This window comes from Thalassophryne amazonica, chromosome 4, assembly GCF_902500255.1.
Source record: "Thalassophryne amazonica chromosome 4, fThaAma1.1, whole genome shotgun sequence".
In the NCBI taxonomy this organism is placed as follows: Eukaryota; Metazoa; Chordata; class Actinopteri; order Batrachoidiformes; family Batrachoididae; genus Thalassophryne; species Thalassophryne amazonica.
In genome coordinates this window covers 125043128-125068447 of record NC_047106.1, presented here as the reverse complement: position 1 = coordinate 125068447, position 25320 = coordinate 125043128, and the positions used below count along the sequence as shown (strand labels likewise).

Sequence of the window (25320 nt, the reverse complement as noted above, 5' to 3'; positions counted from 1 at the left end):
AAAGGCCTGGTGCAAATAAGAGTGTGACAAGAGGGTAAAAAATAAAGGTGTTGTTTTTGCCTGGAACATTGCTGCAACAGGAAGTCTGTATATATAGCAACAAAAAAAATAACAAAAGCAAGGCTAAGTAGTGACTTTCAACATATATTTTTTTCAAGTTTTCAATAGAAAATAAGTAAGAACAACTGTAAAATTGAGTATGATTAAATTCAGTTCTAAGCATTGTAGAAGTAATATTGAATCATTATTCTAACACATTTGGCAATGCATCACATACAAGTATACCATATTGGCCCACAGGTTTGTCTAAATTGTGGAGAATTTATTAAAAAAGTCATTTTTTTTCCAAGATTAGCACAGTTTGAAAACATTGAATGAAACATTTCTTAAACAGATATAAACAGGTCATATATGTTGTTCTTAATGCAAAACTGAATTTACAGTTCAAATTTCTAATTGATACATTTATTAGTCTTTGAGATATTAGATGCTAGAAAAGCACTTACAATTTATTGTGAAATGTTAGGGTTGGGACACTAGATGAGACTTGTCTAAAAGCATAGTTTAACATCTGATTTCTTTACATAACAGAGAGGAACTTAGCTGATATTACAAATAGCTTACTGCTGTAGAATCACCAAAGAGGAGAATATTTCATTTGTGATGACAAACCAAAGCAGACACAGACTCTTCGATCATTGAGGTTCATCTTCTTGATGAAGCGAGGAATTGACTTCCTGAAAGTTGTGTAGCGGTATGGGTAGGTCGGGGTCTCTTGTACAAACATCATGTAGGCCTGTTTCTTTGGCATCAGAAGATGTCGTTTAGCAACCTGTGCACTATCTATGGTGACAACATCACGCTTGTTTGGCATTTGGCGTGTTACATCAACTCTTCTCAAGTCCTCAATTGCAGATCTCCATCTCTGTCGCTGCTCTACATTTCGTCTGTGAACAGTCTTTGCCCTCTTTTTCTGTCTCCTTTAAAAGGCTGCAGCCTTGTTAGGACTTGCATTTTTGAGAAGGTGGCTCATGGTTTCTGCCCATTTGTTTGGGGACTGTGGAATGGCCGTGCTTGCTCTCTGAGCTCGCTTCCTAACTGCATCTTTGGAGCTGGGAGCCTTCTGAACACTTTGTCTTCTGAGTTTCTGCTGCAGTGTCTTCACTTTAGACCTCAGCACTGTGGTTTCATCTCGTCCATCATCGGAATCATCTGAGCTTGAGGAAATGGGTCTGTTGGATCGGCGTGGTTTGTGCTTTCCTTCAACTATTTTAGCAGGTACTTCCTCCTCTTTCTTTCTTTTTCTGTAAGCAGCTTTACGCAGCCTCTCCTTCTCCTTCATCTCTTCAACCAACTTGGGGTTCTTACATTTCTTCTTCAGTTTAGCTCTGTACTGTAGGCATTTTTCCTTGTTCTTTTGTGCATGCACTGCATCAGACTTGTGAGCTTGCCAAAATCTGTATTGCCTGGCCGCACCAGCAGAGACAGGAATAGTCTGTGGGGCTTTGTACACTGACTGCCTAGCATTTCTCCTTGTCTGAGGTTTAAGGAATGGTATCTTCACTGTGAGCTTCTCCATACTTCAGAAATGAAACACCATTGCTGGTCAAACTTTGCTTTTCTAGATTGTGTTCCGACCCTAACAGTTCCTTTCCTTGTATACAAGGCACCTCATCACATTGCTTGAACACATCCTGCTTCATTGCAGCATTCTCTGACTCCACTGTCAGGTGCTCCTATGCATACAGGGCTATTACAACATGAATTTAACATTAGGTACCATATTTTTAGATATGGAGTTATGTGGCCTCTTGAAAAATGCATTCTGAATATTCATATATAATCAATCTACAAATAGAACTATCTTGAGAAATGAACAATCAAAGCCACATATAACTAGTAAGCAGTGAAAAGAACTATTGGTTTAAAGCCAGAAAGCTGCAGGTGGTAAGCATGGGTGCAAAACAGAAGGCGTTAGGGTTGGGACAGAATGTTAGGGTCTGGACATGCAACCAATTTCAGTGTTAGCTGTAAATACAAAAAGGCAGGGGCATCCCTTTTTGTGGTAAAAAACTGAGTTACTGTTAAGGAAAAATATTGTTGTAGAGAAGTGTTAGTAGCATGCCTGAGCAAGACTGGGTGCAGCAATAAACTTAGTGTTAGGGTTGGGATAACTTTTTTACAGCAAGAAAAAAGGATACAAGCAAGTAGCTATGACATGCATACAGGGAAATTAGGCATAAAATGCAATAGAGGTACCCTCTACCTGAGCTAGGAGAGCTAAAACGACATACAATACCTAGAACCAACAGGTACACAAAGCTGTCAGACAGAAATGGCTAAAATTTGTATTTTGGGCTTCATTTGCCACTTTGGAGTCACATTGGCACTGTTTGACATGTACACGGAGTATCAACATACAAGTGGTAGTGAATGAATCAGAACGGCCATGGCTGCATCTGAGCACACTTTCCCATGGCAAATTATTACACATTATTTTAAAGGGCAGACCTTTACATTGATCAAAAAATGCATGTCATACTAAAGTGCTAAAAAAATGACGATTTTCTAGTTGTATCTTTTGAACCGATGCTCAGATTGCCCTGAAATTTGAAACAGGTATTGACATAGCAGTTTACAACAAAACATAGCACAAAAGGATTAAACACACTTATTGTGTATGTTTTTGTAGCAGATAAAAGTCTGGCTTCACCTGAAAAACACTAAAATTTGCACCAGGCCTTAAGTAAGATGACAAGTGAGGGAAGCAAACAAGACACCCAGACTAGCCTGATGGAAATAAAGGCTTCTGTGATTATGAATGGAGAACGTCTAATGGCTGTAATTCCTAAATAATGAATGTAATACTTCTTAAAAACACATTAAGGAAAAGCTGAAAGCTGACACCACAAGCACATTGATTGTTTTTCAACTCCATTGTGTTGGCGTATAGAGCTAAAATTTCAACAATTGTATTACTGTTCAAATATATGGACCTGGCTGTATTTAAAGTTACCAAAGCTTAATGCGCAAAAGTACTACAAAGTTCATATCAATGTTTTTGTTGATTAACATTTTTGTTGTGAGGGCACTTAAACAAATTTCACATCCAGCTCGACAGTGATTGTCTGCTGGCTGTTTTTGTGACGATGGTGCAAATGGCCAAGCGAGCAGTGTTAGATGTTCGTGTGTGTGTCAACTGGAATTTGGCTGACACCTGCCGCGAGAGGGTTTGATGGGCTCGCAGAGGGCACACTCTTTCAGCCACTGTGTGCGCAGTTGTAGCAACAGTTGTACAAGGCGTTAGAGGCAGGTACGATTTTACACGTTTTGCATACGATTCCTGCTTCATGCGCACTTTATGTGCAATTCAACCAAATTTCACACTGTGTGAAGGGGCCCTTACACATGTATGTCCTTTCAGATTTCACAAATTTAGTTTAAACTGAAGAATTACAGCACATTTTAATGAAGACAACATATTTGCCTGGGGAGAATTCCGTAACAAATATTTTGTTTCATTTTAAACGCTGTCTGCACAAGCAAGTGTTTGCACCAATACGTGAGGTTTTGAAATTACCAGCAGTTACTTCTCCATAAGATGTCTTGTAAACCACTTCAGAGGTGTTATCCATTTTCAGAAGCAGTGTTTTTAGATTTAGAAGTGTTTATTTCTCGCTAACTTCTACAAAATATATGAGAAACGTATTAATATAGAAACTACCACATTGCCTGTGGGGATCCATTGGCACTAGATTGAGTAGTGTTTATAAAATAGGTAGCTGACATTTTTCAAGGGTGATAAACTATGCTGAGTTTCTATGAGTTAGAATGGAGTGTGAATCCTGAATGTTTTTAGAACGTTAAACCTCAAGTCTTTATAGGAAGAACTCGACCCTTTTTTCCTATTAATTATGTATTTTTTATGTAAATTTACTGTCTTAATGTATTTAGAAATTGTTTACATTCTTGATATCATATACACACATTATTATTATTATTATCATTAGTATTATTATTATTTTTATTACTTCTATTTTGTCATTTGATTTTTAAATGGACCACAATGTGTCCATTAGTGTTTTCACTTTCTTGTCATTCATGTATTTTTAACATATTTACAATTATGTACTTACATTGAACTTACTAAATAAAATAGCTCATGCATGCACACTTTTATTATATAGATGATTTACCACCCTGTGTGAGTCCAGAATATAATTATCAACATCTATTGTTCAGTGTTGTTAGATAAAATCACTTATTTCTCCAAAAATATTAGTCCTATCAACTTTGTTTTCTTAGCGTTCATCCTTGTCCCAAAATACATAAGCATAGCAAACGGCAAATGTCAGCTCTCCCCAGTTTGTCCACGATGGAAGTTATACACGCGCGTGCATACACGTACACACTGGCCACTTGGCTACTGCAAATTCTAATAGCCATTTCAGAGCATTTTCTGCCATCTTGGATGATGTTACTGTGTATCTCTACTCTGATTGGCTGTTGCTGTGTGCTTCCTATTATCCCTCACGTAAGTTGGGGAAAGCTCCCACATGATCTGTGAAGTTGCTATTATAGACTGTATGTGGGTTTCCACCGAACATTGTTCAGGGCTGTCTGTCTGTATGGATTTTTTTTTTTCCCCCCAGACTGTGAATTTTGATCATATTGGCAATGTCATATTATGAAACCCCTATTTAAAGGCTAATAAATAAAATTATAGTGCTGCCAAAGAAAATTAGTTTTCTGACTTAAATCTTGAAAAACCTAAAGGCTGAACACTTTAAAGAAAAAAGCATGCACATTTCACTGGAAAACTGCTGTGTTCACCCAACAGAGATCACATTTTGAAACTATATTTCCACGACCCTTAAATGCCATCTTCACCTAAAAATGATTTGCCCATTAACCACATGAGAAAAGTGGCTGGGAGATGTCTCTAACTATTGAGATTAAACATTCACAGTGCAGGCTGGGAACGGGGGGAATTGGAACTGTGCTCTGTAATCCCTCACCTGTTAAATCCAATAAACTCCATGCTGAGACCTTTATCTTTCTTTATCATATATGTATAAAATCTGAATCTGATGGAGGGGCGGGGGACGGCAGTACCCCACATTTTAATGGTGGTACATAAAGATCACAGCGGCACACTCAGTGCAGCAACAAAGGTGGTTTGTTTATTCAAATCACACCCTTTGACAAGTATATAATGAAACAGTCTGAAAGCACAATTATGATTGCGATGCGATTAATTGTGTTGCATTGATGAAGCAAAGCCAGTGTGGCTCAAGGTTCACCGTGAACTAATCATACTCATTATTTCATGCTTTCAATTAGATGAGCTCTAAGATGGCTGAGTTGGATGAACCCGCTCATCTACAGTTTTGCTGTCAAAGCACCACACGATTACCCTTCTAGGGTACATTACCAGTCAAGCGTTTGAGATCTCTGATCACCTTTGGGCGATGTTCCCGGCCTGAGCAGTAGCAGCTAGCTGCTGTGGACCGACTGTTTCTGTACTTAAAGAGCAATTTATTACAAATATCTGAGATAATTCAGCTTCTTGTGTGGTTAGTTGTAGTAACCATCTAAGAAGAGTATGCGTCAATATTTCTATCGAGTGACTTTTTGTGAGATTTTTTTTTTTTTTTTTTTTTTTAATTTATGTTAGTACTGATAGCAGCTATCAGTAGTTTGTTCAAATGCTCTGTTAAGCCACAATAAAAACACCTGGGCCAAGCTTAGCCTGTTAGCTTTAGCTTGTTTATTGAACCTCCTAAATCATGGAGAGAAAAAAAATAAAATCTATAAGAAAAAACTCTTAGAAGCTAGACGTTTTGACCCCTTCAGCTTTTACACGATTTAATTTCTTTATACGGTTTTAGAAAAAAAAAGTAGAATTCAGGCTTCTCCACATTAAAATTTCTACAGTTATCCTCTTGAAATGAGCAATAAAGGAATCTCCACAACTTGATATTAAAACTAAAACGATGGGTTGTATGTGATGACACCCTTCATTGCTATTACAGCTAGTTTTCTTCAGACAGGTCCAGGGATGGATACATGAACATTCCAAAGTCACTGAATGTCTTGGACTTAGATCAGTCATTAAGAAATACAGACAGTATGTTCAGTCTGTCAAGTAGGCAGTTCCCAAAAATTGAGTGACCATGCAAGCAAATGGTATGCTTTGAGCTTAATCACAGATGTCTCTCACACGCGTGCGCGTGAGAGAAACTGCTTTCTACAACCAGTTTTCTTTCAAGTCGGGATGGATAGATGAATATTTTAAGTCAACTGGATTGATTTTTGTTGCTTGTTAGCAAATGCAAACTCTGTTTCTGTATGGTAAATCTGTCTGGAGTGGGCAGTTCTCAAAACTGACTGCAAAAAGGCTCGTGAGGGAAGCCACCAAGACACCTGTGACAGCTCTGAAGTAGTTATGTTTCTGTGGCTTTAACTGCAGAAACTGCAGGAAGCAACCTTTGTCCCTTATACAGTTACAGTAGTGTTCAGAATAATAGTAGTGCTATGTGACTAAAAAGATTAATCCAGGTTTTGAGTATATTTCTTATAGTTACATGGGAAACAAGCTACCAGTAGATTCAGTAGATTCTCACAAATCCAACAAGACCAAGCATTCATGATATGCACACTCTTAAGGCTATGAAATTGGGTATTAGTAAAAAAAAAAAAAAAAAAATAGAAAAGGGGGTGTTCACAATAATAGTAGCATCTGCTGTTGACGCTACACACTCAAAACTATTATGTTCAAACTGCTTTTTTTAGCAATCCTGTGAATCACTAAACTAGTATTAGTTGTATAACCACAGTTTTTCATGATTTCTTCACATCTGCGAGGCATTAATTTTGTTGGTTTGGAACCAAGATTTTGCTGTTTACTAGTGTGCTTGGGGTCATTGTCTTGTTGAAACACCCATTTCAAGGGCATGTCCTCTTCAGCATAAGGCAACATGACCTCTTCAAGTATTTTGACATATCCAAACTGATCCATGATACCTGGTATGCGATATATAGGCCCAACACCATAGTAAGAGAAACATGCCCATATCATGATGCTTGCACCACCATGCTTCACTGTCTTCACTGTAAACTGTGGCTTGAATTCAGAGTTTGGGGGTTGTCTCACAAACTGTCTGTGGCCCCTGGACCCAAAAAGAATGATTTTACTCTCATCAGTCCACAAAATATTCCTCCATTTCTCTTTAGGCCAGTTGATGTGTTCTTTGGCAAATTGTAACCTCTTCTGCACGTCTTTTATTTAACAGAGGGACTTTGCGGGGGATTCTTGCAAATAAATTAGCTTCACACAGGCATCTTCTAACTGTCACAGCGCTTACAGGTAATTCCAGACTGATCATCATGGAGCTGATCAGTGGGTGAGCCTTTGCCATTCTGGTTATTCTTCTATCCATTTGATGGTTGTTTTCCATTTTCTTCCATGTTTCTGTTTTTTTTGGTTTTGTTTTTTTTGTCCATTTTAAAGCATTGGACATCATTGTACAAGAACAGCCTATACTTTTTTGCTCCTGTGTATAAGTTTTCCCCTCTCCAATCACCTTTTTAATCAAACTACGCTGTTCTTCTGAACATTGTCTTGAACGTCCCATTTTCCTCAGGCTTTCAAAGAGAAAAGCATGTTCAACAGGTGCTGGCTTCATCCTTAAATAGGGGACACCTGATTCACACCTGTTTCTTCCACAAAATTGATGAACTCACTGACTGAATGCCACACTACTATTATTGTGATCACCCCCTTTTCTATTTTTTATTTTTTTTTTACTAATAGCCCAATTTCATAGCCTTAAGAGTGTGCATATCATGAATGCTTGGTCTTGTTGGATTTGTGAGAATCTACTGAATCTACTGGTAACTTGTTTCCCATGTAACAATAAGAAATATACTCAAGACCTGGATTAATCTTTTTAGTCACATAGCACTACTATTATTCTGAACACTACTGTATATAGCTTCATAGTGAACAGAGAAGAGTTTTCTTTCTCCAGTTTACCCCGAAGGCAAAATTGAAGCCTAGATTTGATCATTTATCCCATCAAAAAGTTTCTTTGTTCAACAAACATCATGAATGAATGCCACCTATTTATAAAGGGTGAATTTAAAATAAATCCATATGTAAGAGCACTATCTACTCTTACTGGTTGTATTTTATTTGTAGGTACCATGCCTACAATGGCCATCAGGAGGCAAATTGATTATTTCTGAAAGACTTGTTGTCTTCAAGACCTTAATTGTTTTGCAGGACATCTTTTGCTCACTCAAATACCCCAGGTTGTAGTAGGACTGTCCAAATATAAATAATTCCTTAATTTCTATTTGATGCTTATTGTGTTGTTCCACCAGGTAACATGGGGAATCACCAGACCTCCCAGATGCTCGTCTCCCAGAGCTCTATTGGCCCTCACAGTGATCCACAAAGCCCCATGGGTATTGTAAGCCAAGGTCAGCAACACTTGTCTCATGATGCTTCAGGACCTATGCTTTCTTCCCCCAATCCTATGAGCATGTCTGCCGTTAGTACTGCCATGATGGGGGGACCAGCGCCTGATGGAATAGGGTCCTGCAACATGTCTCCAATGCCTCAAAACCAGATGGCAGGTTTTATTCGCATGCAGCCACCATCTCATGGACCTATGCACTCACCTGTTGGAGGAATGCCTCAGAATTTCTCTCAATCAAATGAGGATGCTTTGCCACCACAGCAGTTGCATCTGCTTAGCAAGGGGCTTCGCCACCAGCGACCTGCCCACCCCTCAGACTCATTTGCGTCTTTACCCATGGGTGATGGCCCAGATCTAAGTGAAGTCATCCGTCCCACTCACACAGGGATCCCTGAGTTTGATCTTTCCCGTATTATTCCTTCTGATAAACCCAGTAGCACACTTCAGTATTTTCCGAAGAGTGAGCCACTTCAAAATCCACATCCGGGTCAACCATCCCAGCAACCTACCCCACAGCAGCTCCTCAAACAGCTCACATCTTCTGGCTCTCCACATAGTGGTCCTTCATCCAACCCTCACTTGGCTAACCTACAGAATATGATGGCAGAACAACAACTTCCACCTCACCCATCACATGGGGGACTACGCCAAAGCATGGGCATTCCTCAAGGGGCCTCACGGGGTATGGTTCCTGGTGGAGGTTTGGGTCCCATGTGCCCCCCTGGATATATAATGGGTAGGACAGGCATAATGCCACAGCAGCAACTTCAGCAACAGCAAGCCATGATAGCAAACAGCCTTCTCCACCACCCTTCCAATCCTTACCCTAGCATGATGTCCTCCCAGCAACATCCACACAATCTGATGGCACAGCAAAACATTATGATGATGCAAGCCAAACAACGAAGTATGTCAATTCCAGGGGATCCCTTTAGCCCCCAAGGATCTGTAATGACCCCACAGGGTCCCATGATGGGTCCTCCCCATCCACAGCCTGGTATGATGGGCCCACAGTCTCTCAGACAGCGTGGAATGCCTCTGGACAGTCCCATTGGTTATGGTCCTGGAAGTATGGCTAATATGCCATTCTGACCTTCTCACTTATACTGTACTAGACATGATTCCAGTTGGTTATGTTTCCATTGTGTCCATATTCTGTCATTGTTAAAATTGCAGTTGTTTTGAAAAGAACTGGTGTAAATCAATATATCAGTGAGTCTTTAAATTTTGCATTGCAGCTGATTTAAAAAATGAATATTGAAAGCACTGTCACACTGTTGAATAAAAATATCGAAGCCATTTTCTAAATACTGTAAAATATGTATATTTCACAGATGTGTGTATTTGTTGTGGGAACAGAGTGGCAGTCCACATCGGAGTGCCTCAGATTTCTATTTGTTTTAATATCATTGATTTATTTTCTCCAACTACCAAACTGTTGTGCAAAGAAATATATATAATATATACTTGCTGTACATAAGATGCATTTTGTGATTGTTTGCAGTTCTGTATAATTGTTTTAATAGAAGTCTAAAAAAAGAAGCATAATGCTGAGTTCTAAAATGTTTTGGTTATTGTGTTGTCAATAATCATTTGACACTGACAAGGGGAGAGGCGTATGTAATATCTGAAATCTTTATTAACATAAGTATTTAAAATGAGGAAAAAAAAATCATTTTTGTTAACTTTTTTTTTGACTGGGTAAATAAAACTTTTAAATACAAAAAGTATCTGTATGATGTTGGTACGTCTAATCAAATGAAACTTACAATGTTGGTTTCAAGTGACATGAAACAGAGACTGTACAAACATGAAGCTGGCCGTGCACTATGGAATGATACAAAGCAAATCCATGTTAGAGCTCCAGTGTCGAGACATATTCATGAGATGAGGCCACATCACAATATGATCAACAATATGACTGGTGCTGTACTCAATAATTGCACCACAAGTCATGTTGCATACATGCGCATTACATTCACATTACATATTCAAAGGGATACACATATATACACAAAACAGGCAGGCAGTCTTGACATTTTCATGTGATACAAACATAATGAGACACATGCACGCTCTTATCTTTCAGAAATTTGTGAGATGCAGATACACGTTTCCATTGTTGTATTCCTGAAGGGGAGCAACCAAAATAACAGCTGGCATGTCCGTATGACGTGTGCATGTGAGGATGTCCAGGACAACACCTGCAGAGCCCCAGAGTGGCGGTAGACAGAAAAACCCATTGTTGCAGTTGAAATCCTGTTGTGTGCATGTCAGTTAATCGTACAGCCTGATTAAAATGTGTGCAGTGGGTAGGTCACGTCTGCGCCCTAAAGCCGCGTATCAATTCATCACACAACAGAACCGCCCTGGACCCTGTATACCAACCAATCGGGCAGAGAACTGGAATTCACTTCTCAAAAGTAACTATAGTACAGCAGATAAGAGAATACTTAGAGTGGAATCCTGCAGATGGTGATACAAGCATCAAATTCGGCACAAATACTCCGATTGGGCACTTGAATTTTCATTGGGCGGCCAGGTAGGGGTCAACTGAAGAATTCCACAAGATGCTTCAATCATATTGAAAACTACACATTATTTGTCTGATCATAAATATTCCTAAAAGGTATTTGGATTATAACTGTTACGGAGTTATTACGGTGTGAAAATGGTAAGAATGACGACAAGGGTCAGATTGTTTGTACAGGGGTCAAAAATAAAAGTTGCTCCAATTTTGGTAAAAAGTAATGTAAATTATTAGAGTTAACAGGGTTTTAAAATGTTATAGTTTGTACCTTGTGCCATGCTTAGTTAACACAAGGTAACATGTCACATAAAATCTAATGGATGTTGACCATGTTTGACCTTTACTTTGGAGACCAAACATACAACACAAAACTATTCCATTTATTAATTCTATTAGCTCAACCAATAATTTGCATCACTTTTGACCAAAATTGGAGCAACTTGAACTTTTGGCCAAGTGGTTAATGCGCTTGGTTTCAGTTCGGAAGGTTCTGGGTTCAAACCCCGCCCCTGCCACATTTCTCCATGTAATGTGGAGTTGCTTCAGGAAGGGCATCCGGCGTAAAACCTGTGCCAAATCAACATGCAGATCCACCTTGGATTTGCTGTGGCGACCCCGAGTGCAAACAAGGGAGCAGCCGAAGGGACCTACTACAAACTGAAATTAACCTTTGTCACCATTCTTACCTTTTTTGCACCATAACTCAAACATTCAGTCATAAATAGTCCAAACTTGGAATCTTTATGATCAGACAAATAATGTGGTCTAGTTTCAATATGATTGGTGCATTTTTTAAATTTTGACCTGTGTAATCTTTCAATTGACCCCTACCTGGCTGCCTATTGAAAATTCAAATGGCCAGTCAGTTTTTTCAAAACAGTAATGTCTAATGTGTATTTGTGCCAAATTTTGGGTTTGTATCATCATCTGAATGATCGTTTCATTTATGTGCTGCATTATTTTCTTTTGCCTCCAGGTGAAACAAGTGTGTCCCCTTGGCCTTTTCCAGCTGCTGGGGTCCATCGTAGCCTGAGAAGTGTGATGTTACGAGTTTGAACTAATCACAACATGACAACTAATTCATTAAATTTTGGGAACAAATATTTTTGTGAACTGTGAACTATGGTTGCCGTTAATCGCTGTCTCACATTGTGCTGTTGGATGTTGCACAATCAGAACTTGATGGACGAGTGTGACTGTAGGCTCTGAAGAAGCGCAAACATGCGCGGCTGCAGCCCAGTCTACAGAGTAACTCTATCAGCTCGTTGCGAAATCGCACCCCAACAAAGGCGTACAGAAAGGGGTTTAGGCAGCAGTGTGAGAAACCCAGGCTCTCTGTCACATCTAGGGCTGTTTGTATTTGGATGAATGCTCTGCAGCTCTCATAGGAGATCAGCTTCCAGTCTGCAACCGTTTTTAGAAGTAAGGTGACGTTGTACGGCAGCCAACAGATGCAGAAGACCACAGTGACAAGTAAAGCCAGTCGAATAGCACCTTGCTTCTCCTGCCTTTTCTGGCTTTTGCGCAGAGTGACTACAATGGCTGCGTAACAGTAGGTCATGACAGACATGGGTAAGAAAAAATACACAGGATTTAAGATTCTGTTGGCCAAAACCCAGTTGTTTGCATGAATATCGTAATCATGGTAATAGCAGGTCAGCCTGCTTGAATTTGTTGGCGTGTCTGTCTTCACGGAGAGAAACACAACATTAGGGATTGATAAACCGAAACAGATCAGCCAAAGTACAATGCATGCAAAGTGTACGGTTCTCGGGCAACGTCTTTGCATACTAGGAATAGCATAAACAATTGCCAGATAGCGATCAAACCCTATGCAAGCTAGAAGGAAACTTCCACACAGGAGGTTCAGGGTTTGCAGCAGACCCACCAGCTTGCAGAGAAACTCTCCAAACAGCCATCCTCTGGTAATCTCAACCAGGTCAAAGGGAAACGTCAAAAGGAGCATGAGATCAGTCATGGCCAGATGAAGTAGGTAGATCTCAGTGATGCGTAAGGCGTGCCGACGGCGCAGCAGCACCATCATCATCAGGCCATTTCCTGCCATACCCAGCAGAAACAGGAAGCTGTAGAATACCACCTGGAACACGGTGTTAAAGGTCGTTCCTTGGGTCTCATGGCTGCACTCGTACTCTGTGCCGTAGTCGGAGTAATTGACAGTTGTGGCCTCTCCAAGCTATAAGAGAGTAAGGAAGCATCTTAGTTTTATCGCCACAGTTAGAGAATCTGCATTCCTTAATACTACAGTGATGCCTCTGGGGCCTCATTTATAATCTCATTGTGGACACGTGCACAAGTCTACTGTGGGCATCAAGAGATTAGGTAGTGCTTATGAAATAGGTAGCTGACATTTTTTCAAGGGTGGTAATAAATTATGCTAAGTTTCTATAAAATTAAAATGATAATGTTTTATGAATAATTGTATTTATTATTTGGTACATTTAGTTGATTTTACACATTTTACAACTGGCAGGGCTGACCTATTTCCTTCCAGGGACTGAGTAATGGTGATATCAACGTCCATTGTTCACGTTTTTTTTTTTTTTTTTTTTTTACCTATTATCCCTAATTTCTCCAAAAATATTGGTCATATCAATTTTCCGTCTTGGAGGCATTCATCCTTCACCCCAAATATATAAGCATACGAAACGGCAAATGTCAGCTCTCCCCGGTTTCTCTGTGATCAAAGGCACACTTGCATGCACACAAACACATACACAGAGGCCACTTCACTTTTAAGGTGCATTTACACATAACAATGGCAAGTACGACCGGGGACAGTGCCTCTGGATTGGCAGACCGGGTTGGTGGTCCCTCTGTTTATGAAGGGGGCCCAGAGGGTGTGTTCCAACTATAGGGGGATCACACTCCTCAGCCTCCCCGGTAAGGTCTATTCCAGAGTACTGGAGAGGAGAATTCGACCGATGGTCGAACCTCGGATTCAGGAGGAGCAGTGTGGTTTTCGTCCTGGTCGCAGCACACTGGACAAGCTCTACACGCTCCATAGGGTGCTCGAGGGTTCATGGGAGTTTTCCCAACCAGTCCACATGTGTTTTGTGGATCTGGAGAAGGCATTTGACCGTGTCCCTCGGGGCACCCTGGGGGGAGTGCTCCGGGAGTACGGGGTCCGGGGTCCTTTGTTAAGGGCTATCCAGTCCCTGTACGACCGCAGCAGGAGCTTGGTCCGCATTGCCGGTAGTTAGTCAAACCTGTTTCCAGTGCAAGTTGGCCTCCACCAGGGCTGCCCTTTGTCACCGGTTCTGTTCATTATTTTTATGGACAGAATTTCTAGGCACAGCCAGGGTGTAGAGGGGGTCTGGTTTGGGAACCACAGAATCTCGTCTCTGCTGTTTGCAGACGATGTGGTTCTGTTGGCTTCGTCAAATCAGGACCTTCAGCGTGCACTGGCGCGGTTTGCAGCAGAGTGTGAAGCCTCCGGGATGAAGCTCAGCACCTCCAAATCCGAGGCCATGGTTCTCGACCGGAAAAAGGTGCTTTGCCCTCTTCAGGTCAGTGGAGTGTCCTTGCCTCAAGTGGAGGAGTTTAAGTATCTCGGGGTCTTGTTCACGAGTGAGGGACGGAGGGAGCGTGAGACCGATAGACGGATCGGTGCAGCATCTGCAGTGATGCGGTCGCTGTATCGGACCGTCGTGGTGAAGAGAGAGCTGAGTAGGGGGGCAAAGCTCTCGATTTACTGATCGATCTACGTTCCGATCCTCACCTATGGTCATGAGATTTGGCTCATGACCGAAAGAACGAGATCACGAGTACAAGCGGCCGAGATGAGTTTCCTCCGCAGGGTGGCTGGGTGCTCCCTTAGAGATAGGGTGAGGAGCTCGGTCACTCGGGAGGAGCTCGGAGTCGAGCCGCTGCTCCTCCACATCGAAAGGAGTCAGTTGAGGTGGCTCGGACATCTTTTCCGGATGCCCCCTGGACGCCTCGCTGGAGAGGTGTTCCGGGCACGTCCCACTGGGAGGAGGCCCCGGGGAAGACCCAGGACACGCTGGAGGGACTACATCTCTCGGCTGGCTTGGGCATGCCTTGGGGTTCCCCCAGAGGAGCTGGGGGAGGTGTGTGTGGATCGGGAGGTCTGGGCGGCTTTGCTTGAGCTGCTGCCCCCGCGACCCGACTCTGGATAAAGCGGAAGAAAATGGATGGATGGATGGCAATGGCAAGTCACGAATGCCACGAAGTATACATTCTTGGCTGCTGATCACGAATGTGATGATTTGAGGCAGAGGCCCCAGGTGTCCTCAGGAACTGATGCAACCTGTTACCACACACTACGATTAATGGCACTGTTGCTGGAGAATTATCAGGGACCATTACGCACAGTCAAGAATATGTTTCTCCGTTGTTGCACGCTATCGCATCAAGCTCTGTCACGTTGTGAATGAGGCGAATTCTCTCCACACACCAACCCATATTCATCCAGCCGTCAATTGATGAACAATTCAGATTGCTCCAGTTTGTTCCTCAAAATCCACAGCAAAAGAATTTTGTGACTACATGCTTAGTTGGGCTCTGTGCCATGGAGTAGTGCAGAGAGGAGGAGGAGACAGAGACAGCCAGATGTGTGGCTCCACGCGGCTCTCGTCTCACTCGTTTTCCCAAACATCAGGCACATGCAGCACGTGGAACACCTGCAGGAATGCGCTGATGGGCACTGGAATGAAACTTTTAGCTGACTTTAGCCTTCTTCAACATACTGTAGCAGTGAAACTGAATGTGGTGCAGCAGGGTTTAATTGTGCGCACGTCAGAGAAGAACACTGTCATGCTCTATTAAGGATCACCACTAAACAAGATGGATCAACATGCTCAGTTGTAACCTCCACAACATGAGGCGAAATGAGGGTGGTGTATGACATTCATAGAAAATTTTTTGACAGCTGAAAACATGCTCCATGAAAATCACAAATATCACGCATCAACATTCACTATTAAGAAACCTATTCAGATGCATTAAATCACATTAAGAATGCCAGGAATGTGCCAAGAATGACACAAATGACATTTGTAACGCGTCTTGCCTATGTGTAAACGCAGCATTAATATATAGATAGACATGATCTAAAATATGCATGAGCAATGACGGGCACACTGTACCTAAAAATGAACTTCTATAACTGTTAATCTATTAACTGAAGTTAAGCGTGATAATGCAAACCGACAAACCACTGAAACCACCATTGGCTGAAGCTACAAAGTTTAATGATCCGAATCTCGCTTTTGCAGGCCAGCACGTTGTCTTCATGGCACTGTTGTTTCTCAGTGAGAAGGTCCCAGGTTTGCTTCCCACCTCGTTCTTTCCATGTGGAGTTTGCTTGGGTGGAAGCCGGAGCACTCAAAAGGAACCCATGCGAACACGCGTTGTGGTGGGGGGAGACATGCAAACTAAACAGAAGGGCTAGGCGGGAAGTGATCCTACAACCTTCCTTCTGTGAGGCAACAGTCTGAACCACAAAGGCACCGCGTTGCCTTCTCATGCAAATGAGACCCCAGATAGTTTTGGTTGAATTGTTTTTGTCGTTTATGTTTGATAATCTTAATGGTTTAAACAGCCTTAAAATCATTATCTGCTTCTTTTTCTGTAGATGTAATCAAATTATTGTCTAGGAAACAATGAACCCATCGGGGGGGGTCTCTCCACCCCATTTTTTTCACTACTCTTTTGCAGTAAGTGGCAGGTGTTTCACATATACTATACGGCACAATCAGCAATGGCATAAATTCTGCTGTATTTTGCAAATGTTAAATATGGTATAATTTACAGACATTATCAACAATAATGCAAGAAAGGTTTCTGACACTGCATACATGGGGAAAAAAGTGAAACAGCTCAGCTTTTAAAAATTTGTTATTTTTTAGGTTTTCCTCATTGTATTTGAGCTTAAAAGATTTAACCTTTTAAAACATTTCACATTTTTCAATAATTATCTTGTATCTTATTTTTGACCATTAATGTCAAAGGCATTTGTAAGGCAAATCCTTACAAAATATTAAAATGTTACAATTAATAACTCCACTGTCCGGAAGGTCAGCCATTGCAAGTAAAATTTAATAATACCTGTCCTATCAGTAATAACATTTAATTTTGAGCAGCAACACATTGTCATGACTGTAATCTCTTTATACAGCAATAATGTTGGAATGCTACAAATTTAATTCTTCGTTGACAATGAATTTGATTCAAATTATAATCAATATATTTCAGCAAAATGACAGCAATTTTTACATTGCTAATCAACATATTTCCTTTTTATGAAATACAGAGTGTATTACAGCGAGTTTCTGTCATATTTCCCATGAGAGTTAACAGGAAAGCAATATGCACAGGGCATAACTATGCATCCGTTTAGATGGGGTTCAGTGATCCATAATACTATAGCTTAAGCAACTGCTTCCTCAAATTTAGAAATGTAAATCCATCAATTCACAGGAAACAGCAAAATCTTGCTTTGTACCTTTAAAACAGCTGTTTTTAAAAGCTAGATGTTGCACACAAGGCTTCAAAATTAAATGTTACTGATTCATACAGAGTATATTTCAGCTGCTGTGCAATATCAAACTACTTGTAATTACGTAAAACATACAAGCACAATCAGAATCCTGACGTCCGCCAATCCGGATCCAGATCACCTCCAAAATTCAGTGGAGTCTTCCACGGCCTAATATCTATCTGTGGTGCAAATTTGGTGAGAATTCATGACGTATTTTTGACATAATACTTCAAAGCCTATATAAAGTGAAATCCTGATCCAGAATCTGGAACCAGATCACCTCCAAAATTCAGTGGAGTCTTCCACAGCCTAATATCTACCTGTGGTGCAAATTTTGTCAATGTCCATGCAGTAGTTTTGATGTAATCTTGTTAAAAGACAGAGAGACAAATAAATAAACGCCAGTGATTTTATTCCATTCTTGGTGGATGTAAAAATGAAACTGCCTCATATGAATGTAAACAAACAATGCTCAGTAGTTTTATTTGTGAATTCTCTGAAATTCAGGAAAGGAATAGTTAATACATTAGGTTATACAAAACATTAACTAAAGCTGGTTAACAAAAATAGAAGCTGTTGAAGATTTGTGTAAAGGAAATAGTCATAAAATTGCCCCCATTTTTTTTTTTTTTTTTCTGATCAGTTGTCCCCAAAAAAAAAAACGCTGCTTTCATGAAGACAAATTCAAACCATTTTATGTTTGAGTCAGACTGTTACAGCATCTTATGCTCCTGTGAAATATACCGTTAACCCAGACATTTTTGACAGTACATAAACTAGAAATGGAAAACAAATGTGGTAAATTATAATTCTAACAATATGACGCCATCTGTAAAAATATTAAAAGCCTGTCTTAAAAAAAAAAAAGACAATATAGTGGCAGATCTTTAGTTTAATACTCAATCAGACTTTATTTTGAATCACACCTTACCTCAGGCACATCTATTATTAGTTCCATGAGGGTAAGTGATGCACACTTGACAGGAGACAGCAGTATTGAAATGTGTCTGCACTTCCTGTGAATGCTGGTTCTTGTACATGTTTTTGTGGTGGAAAAAAAAAGTTCAAAATACATAAAGGCTTTCCATAAAAAGCATGCAAATGTAGTTCAGTAAGCCCAGGATACTGCAGTATTATCACTGTTAGAAAAACACTTAATGTACAAAATATTACTGATCTACATATGCAGTGCTGTAAAAGGTTAAAACAACAAGAACCTGCTAAATGTTTATATTAAGAGACAATTCTGTGTGTGTATGATCAAATAAGTATTTGATCCACCATCGATTTTGCAGGTTTTCCCACCGACAAAGAAAGGAAAGGTCTGTAAGTTTTATCGTAGGTACACTTCAACTGTGAGCGGCAGAATTAAAAAAAAAAGAAATTCAGAAAATCACATTGTCTGATTATTCAGTCATTAATTAGCATTTTATTGCATGAAATAATTATTTGATCCAATAGAAAACCAGACCTTAATATTTGGTACAGAAACCTTTGTTTGCAATTACAGAGATCAGACTTTTCCTGTAGTTCTTGACCAGGTTTGCACACTGCAGCAGGGATTTTGGTCCACTCCTCCATAGAGATCTTCTCCAGATCTTTCCGGTTTCGAGTTTCAGCTCCCTCCAAAGATTTTCTACAGAGTTCAGGTCTGGAGACTGGCTAGGCCACTCCAGGACCTTGAAATGCTTCTTAAGGAGCCACTCCTTAGTTGCCCTGGCTGTGTGTTTGGGGTCATTGTCATGCTGGAAGACCCAGCCACGACCCATCTTCAATGCTCTTACTGAGAGAAGGAGGTTGTTTGCCAAAATCTTGCAATACATGACCCCATCCATCCTCCCTTCAACAATATGGTGCAGTTGTCCTGTCCCCTTTGTAGAAAAGCACCCCCAAAAATGATGTTTCCACCCCCATGCTTCATGGTTGGGACAGTGTTCTTGGTATTGTTCTCATCCTCCAAACACAGCGAGTGGAGTTGATAACAGAAAGCTCTATTTTGGTCTCATCTGATCACATGACCTTCTCCCATGCCTCCTCTGGATCATCCAGATGGTCACTGGTGAACTTCAAACAGGCCTGGATATGTGCTGGCTTGAGCAGGGGGACCTTGCTGCCCTGTAGGATTTTAAACCATGACGCCGTAGTGTGTTACTAATGTAATCTTTGTGACTGTGGTCCCAGCTCTCTTCAGGTCATTGACCAGGTCCTCCTGTGTAGTTCTTATCAGACTGGTTGGTCAAAAACAGTTGGACACAAATGTACGGCTCGAATGAACAGATCTAGTTGTAAAAAAGTTTTACTTGTGAGGATAACAGACAGAGGTCAGTACACGAGTAGGCAGTTCAGAAAATACAGCAGGACAAAAATCATCAGGCTTAGGTGTGGTCAATCAAACAGGCAGAAGGTCAGGAACACAATGAGGCAGGCAGGACTATGGAACGCAAGGAACAAAGCTGGAAAGAGGCACAAGGCACATCAATCTGGCGAGGGATTAAAGCACCCAGTAAGCTTCTATAACCCCAGGTGATGAGCTGCAAATCAGGAACAGGTGTCCATGGAACGCACCAGAACAAGGACGTGACCAGAGAGAGTGTAACACCCACCACCAAGAACCAAGAGACAGACAAGAGAAAAAGAGACAGACAGACCCAAGCAGAAAAACCCAGCAAGAGAATAAACATACAAAAACCCAATGCATAAGAAAAAATAAACTGACCAGAAAAATAAAAACCAAATAACCAGACAAAAACTCAAACCCCCCTAACAGGTCTGGACTTTCTCAGAAACATCTTTACCCCATGAGGTGAGATCTTGCATGGACCCCCAGACCGAGGAAGATTGACAGTCATCTTGTGTTTCTTTCATTTTCTGATAATTACACCAACAGCTGTCTTCTCTCCAAGCTGCTTGCCTGTTGTCCTGTAGTCCATCCCAGCCTTGTGCATGTCTTCTATTTTGTCCCTGGTGTCCTTAGACAGTTCTTTGGTCTTGGCCATGATGGACAGGTTGGAGTGTGATTGACTGAGTGTGTGGACAGGTGTCTTTTACACAGGTAACGAGTTCAAACAGGTGCAATAAATACAGGTAAAGAGTGCAGAATAGGAGGACTTCTTAAAGAAAAACTAACAGGTTTGGGAGAGCCAGAATTGTTGCTGGTTGGTAGGTGATCAAATACTTATTTCATGCAGTAAAGTGCAAATTAATTATTTATTTTTTTTAAAAAATAATACAGTGTGATTTTCTGATTTTTTTTTTTTTTTTTTTTACAGGTTCTGTCTCTCACAGTTGAAGTGTACCTATGATAAAAATTCCAGACCTCTCCATTCATTGTAGGTAGGAAAACTTTCAAACTTGACAGCAGATCAAATATTTATTTGCCTCACTGAATGTCCCTCTCCTGTCCAAATGGCACCGCGGAATTGAGCTAAACATGGCACACATATACTTTGACATACGGCGAGTGACACAGGCTGCTGATTACTTTACTAGTTGTTGTAAGTAGAAGTTAATAGGAAAGACCCTTTTGTGCTGCATCATCATCAGCAAGTGTGTTAAAATCTTGGTGTCATTTTCTATTTTTTGTCTTTTGAATTTTTTTACATCTTCACTTTTGCAAGTAACAGTAGCAGAAGTGTAGTAGTAGTAGTAGTAGCAGCTGTCTCTATTGAGGCAGCTTTCATCACATCTTAACAGTTCTGTGGAATCCATGGTAAGTGGGAGGTGATAACTTTGTTGGTGAAGATGAAGTTTTCATTTCAGTCTATGAATCAAACCCACCCTGAGGAAGGTAATCGGCTAGTATCTAATATTTGTGACTAAGCAAAATGTGTGACCATCTTTAAAAATACATTTCTTTTGGGTCTACTACAATTTGTGATCAACTGTGTTCTAATTAGCTTGGTTTTTACAATTGCAGTGCATCCAGACAGTATTTGCAGCGTTGCACTTTTTCGACATTTTTTTTTTATGTTACAGCCTTATTCCAAATGAATGAAATTCATTGTTTCCTTAAACGTCTGCACATAACACTCCATAATGACAATGTCAAACTTTTTTTATTTTTGAAAATTTAGCAAAAGACAAACAAACAAAAAAAACTACACAATTACATGTACGAAAATATTCACAGCCTTTGCCATGAAGCCCAAAATTGAGCTCAGGTACATCCTGTTTCCACTGATCTGTCAGGGTTTTGGCCTGGTCAGGGCACTGAGCCCTTCTGTTGTTTTCTTCCTGCTTCAGCTTTGATTTATTAGTATTTATTTTCATCATGATTTATTCTGTTATGTTTTTCTTGTCATTTTGTTCCTTTTGTTATGATTCACTAGTTGTTTTATTTTCATCATATGGTTATTCTGTTTTGATTTATCATTTTGTTTTCTTTGTTATGGTTTAGTTCTTGTTTTATTCTGTCAGCCTGTTTTGTCTCTGTTTATCTTTTGCTATTTGTTGTTCCATTGTTTATATGATCTTTCATGTTTTTCTATCAGGTTTTGTTAATCACTTAGTCTGTCTTATTCTCAAGTCTGTTTAGTCATTTTTGTTTTCTTAGTCAGTTTCGGTTTTGTTGGATCATAGTGTTTATTTTCTTGTCAGCTGCATGTAGTTTATTCTAGTTCGTATGTTCATGTTTGATGTTAGTTCCTGTTCACAGTAATATTATTCAGTTGTAGCTCACTTCTGTTTTTGCCATTTGTTTCCACTCCACACCCTGCACCTGCCTTCATGTCTTCGTCCCTTATTTATATCTGATTATGTTCTCTCTGCACCTGCCATGTGTTCCTGTCTCTCACTTTAACTCTGTCTGCTTTGTGTTTCCTTTCACTCATGCTCTGTGCACCTGTTCACATATCTTTGTCTTTTCTTCACTCCACCTTGTGTTGTCCTCCCTCACTGTCTTGCACAATGTAGTATCTTTGTTCACTAGCCACACCCCCTTCTTGATTGTTCCTCACTTGCACCTTGTTAACTCCTGTCTTATTTAATCTCCACCCAGCCACCACACCCTTGCTCGTTTGTTGTTTTTGTGCACATACCAGCTCTGTATCAAGTCCTGTTTTTGATTATCTGTGTATCCAGATCCTGCTTTGTGTTTTTGACTGCGCCTTTTGCCTCATCCATGATGTCTGTGTCTGCTCATGCCTTTGAACCCTGCTTATCCATGACTGCATTTTTGCCTGACCCTGTTTGTGCTTCTGCCTCGCCGACTGATCACCTGTGTACCGAACCTGAGCCTGAATTAAAGACCATGCTTTCTTATGATCATCCTTAAGATGTTTCTGGGTGATTCTTAGACTATGGGCACTTTTATGTCCTTTGATCATATTTTATGAAAAAAAGAAAAGGGGAAATTTCACACTTTTATAGTTATCTTTACAATGAAAGTGTTTTAAGAAATTTGTTCTAGTAGTCTATGATGACTTTTTCACCTTTTTTCAGCATCATTATATGCGAATATTGCTGTTTTGTGCTTGTCCCACACCAAGACATTTGATCTTAAATGATAAAAATGAATAGTAAAAAAAAACATTTTTTTTTCTAATGTTTTTAAAATATCAGTAAAATAATCAAAACATAATTGGGGTATTCAATGTCATACAACTGTTGTGATTTTTTTTAAACCAAATGTAGTTGTCCCACACTATTGCCGTAATTTCCACCACAACACTGTAATGTCCCTTTAAACAGTTTATATGAAAGATTATTTGGGTAGTTTCTATGGAGATGAACAGTGACATCAGAGCACATGTCTGACATGGAGGGAATTTTGACTTTTTCAACTTTTGAAGAAAAGCCAAGGTAAATATCGCTTGAAATGAAAATATTTTTATTGTATGTAATTTCCAAACATGCCGTAACATCAACTCAGTTTGTAAATTAGTTGTTTTTTTAACGCACAGAGATGTATTTTTCATGCACAAAATGCTAGAGACCACTTCTTAGCTAATATGTGATGTTAGCATAGATTTTTCCCCAAAATACTATCAGTTTGCAATTTCCACCACCGTAATTTCCACCACATTGCATTCTTGGGTGGAAATTACATTTATGCATGCAGGCACAATTCATAGATCCCCATACACTGCCTTTGCTCTCTCACACACTCATCTCATGGTCTCCCCACACATTCAGCCTATGCACACTCTACACCAGTGACGGTTTAGATGGAAGTATGGAAAGAAATCTGCAAAGTTGGGCCTTGAATAATTCACACACACAGACGCACGCACACATGCACAAACGCCCACGCACACAAGTGCGAACACACACAGACGCACAAACACGCACACTTTCACAGGTATGCAGACACTTTCACAAGGACGCCTGCAACCAAGCATAAACACACACACACCAGCATAAGGAAATTAAGATGGCAGTAAAGAAAGAACGACAAATCTGTGAAGTTTGGCCTTGAATTACATTCTCTCTCACACAAACACCTAGCTTAGCTCAGAAAATGAGTAATCAGAATGATTCAATATCACATCCTAATGTCTTAAGGTTTACTTAATTGCAAGTTCACATGATGGCTGTGTTGTGATGTTTTCTTTCTTTATTGTGTATGCTGTTCCCAACCCAATGACTTGTGTTCTCATCGTGACGACTCCAGTGGCTGCCTTATTTTGTTTGTTTGTTTTTAGTGTTCCTGATTAACCATTCATTTGCCAACAATGGTCATGCTCTCTGGACAAACCTCCCTGTCTGTGTGTTCAGAATACTTTTCGTGATACTGTCAAGATTACTGTTTATGTACAGTTTCAAAATACTGTTCATGTTGTATCAAATATATGAAATTTATATGAAGTTGTCTTTTTTGAAAAAAGTTCAAACATACTAAAAGAATTTGTTGAATAGAACTGGGTGCTTCATAAAGTTTTAAAATAAAAGGTTTGTTTTCTATATGGTCAATTCATTGTAATTTCCACAACGCCTTGTGATTTCCACCACCCCATTTGTTTTTAAACGAATAGTTACAAAATTCTAATCACTCATTAAACCTCTGCATAATTTATGAGATAATGTTCCACTTCAATTAAAAACACAAGTAGTTACAACCTTGAAATGTATTCAAGGTTGTAACTACTTGTGTTACCTTATCTTACCATTCCAATGCTATATCTCAGGTTGTGGCGGATGTAAGATTTGCGTTTTGTCCTCATCACAATTAATTTACCTAATCCATAAATGTATGTGTTTTACAATATAGGCATAAACAGGTAAAACTATATATGAAATTGGTCTTCCAGTGAAAAAACATGTGTATCATAGTATTTTAAAATAAATGACAAATATTTACATGTGATGGAAATTACATTTGTGCAAGCAGAGTTGGGAAATCTGTTAAAACACCAGTTTGTCTTAAAATATCAGTGTGTTCTCTTATGAATCATCAAACTAGACTAGTTATGCTTACCTATTACACTGTGACAATTTATATTTTCACAAGGCCAATAGTGCCCGTAGTTAAAGAATCACCCTCCTACAGCTTAATTTGAGTGCACCTGGAGTAAATTCAGTTGATTGGACATGATTTGGAAAGACACACACCTGTCTACATATAAGGTCCCACAGTTGACAGTATGTCAGAGCACAAACCAAGCATCAAGTCAAAGGAATTGTCTGTAGACCTCTGAGACAGGATTGTCTCGAGGTACAAAGGGGAAGGGTACAGAAACATGTCTGCAGCTTTGAAGGTCCCAGTGAGCACAGTGGTCTCCATCATCTGTAAATGGAAGACGTTTGGATCTACCAGGACACTTCCTAGAGCTGGCCACCCATCAAAA

General features: G+C 40.0%; 2 protein-coding genes across 2 annotated transcripts in view; one reads left to right on the top strand and one right to left on the bottom strand.

Moving 5' to 3' along the window:
• The window catches only part of bcl9l (bcl9 like), a 114121-nt gene extending 103940 nt beyond the window's left edge, over window positions 1–10181 (top strand). Inside the window, exon 9 of the mRNA XM_034168492.1 lies at window positions 8389–10181. Within this exon, the coding sequence (XP_034024383.1) occupies window positions 8389–9578 (1190 nt within the window). The 3' untranslated portion in view covers window positions 9579–10181. The remainder of the gene's footprint in view (window positions 1–8388) is intronic.
• Window positions 2379–18774, bottom strand: LOC117508681 (C-X-C chemokine receptor type 5). The gene is made up of 3 exons (XM_034168493.1): window positions 18468–18774; window positions 12131–13210; window positions 2379–2389 (listed from the first exon to the last, which is right to left on the bottom strand). Exons 1-2 carry the CDS (start codon window positions 18609–18611, stop codon window positions 12161–12163), a joined length of 1194 nt encoding a protein of 397 aa, XP_034024384.1. The 5' UTR covers window positions 18612–18774; the 3' UTR covers window positions 2379–2389; window positions 12131–12160.
• Window positions 18775–25320: the final 6546 nt, after the last annotated feature.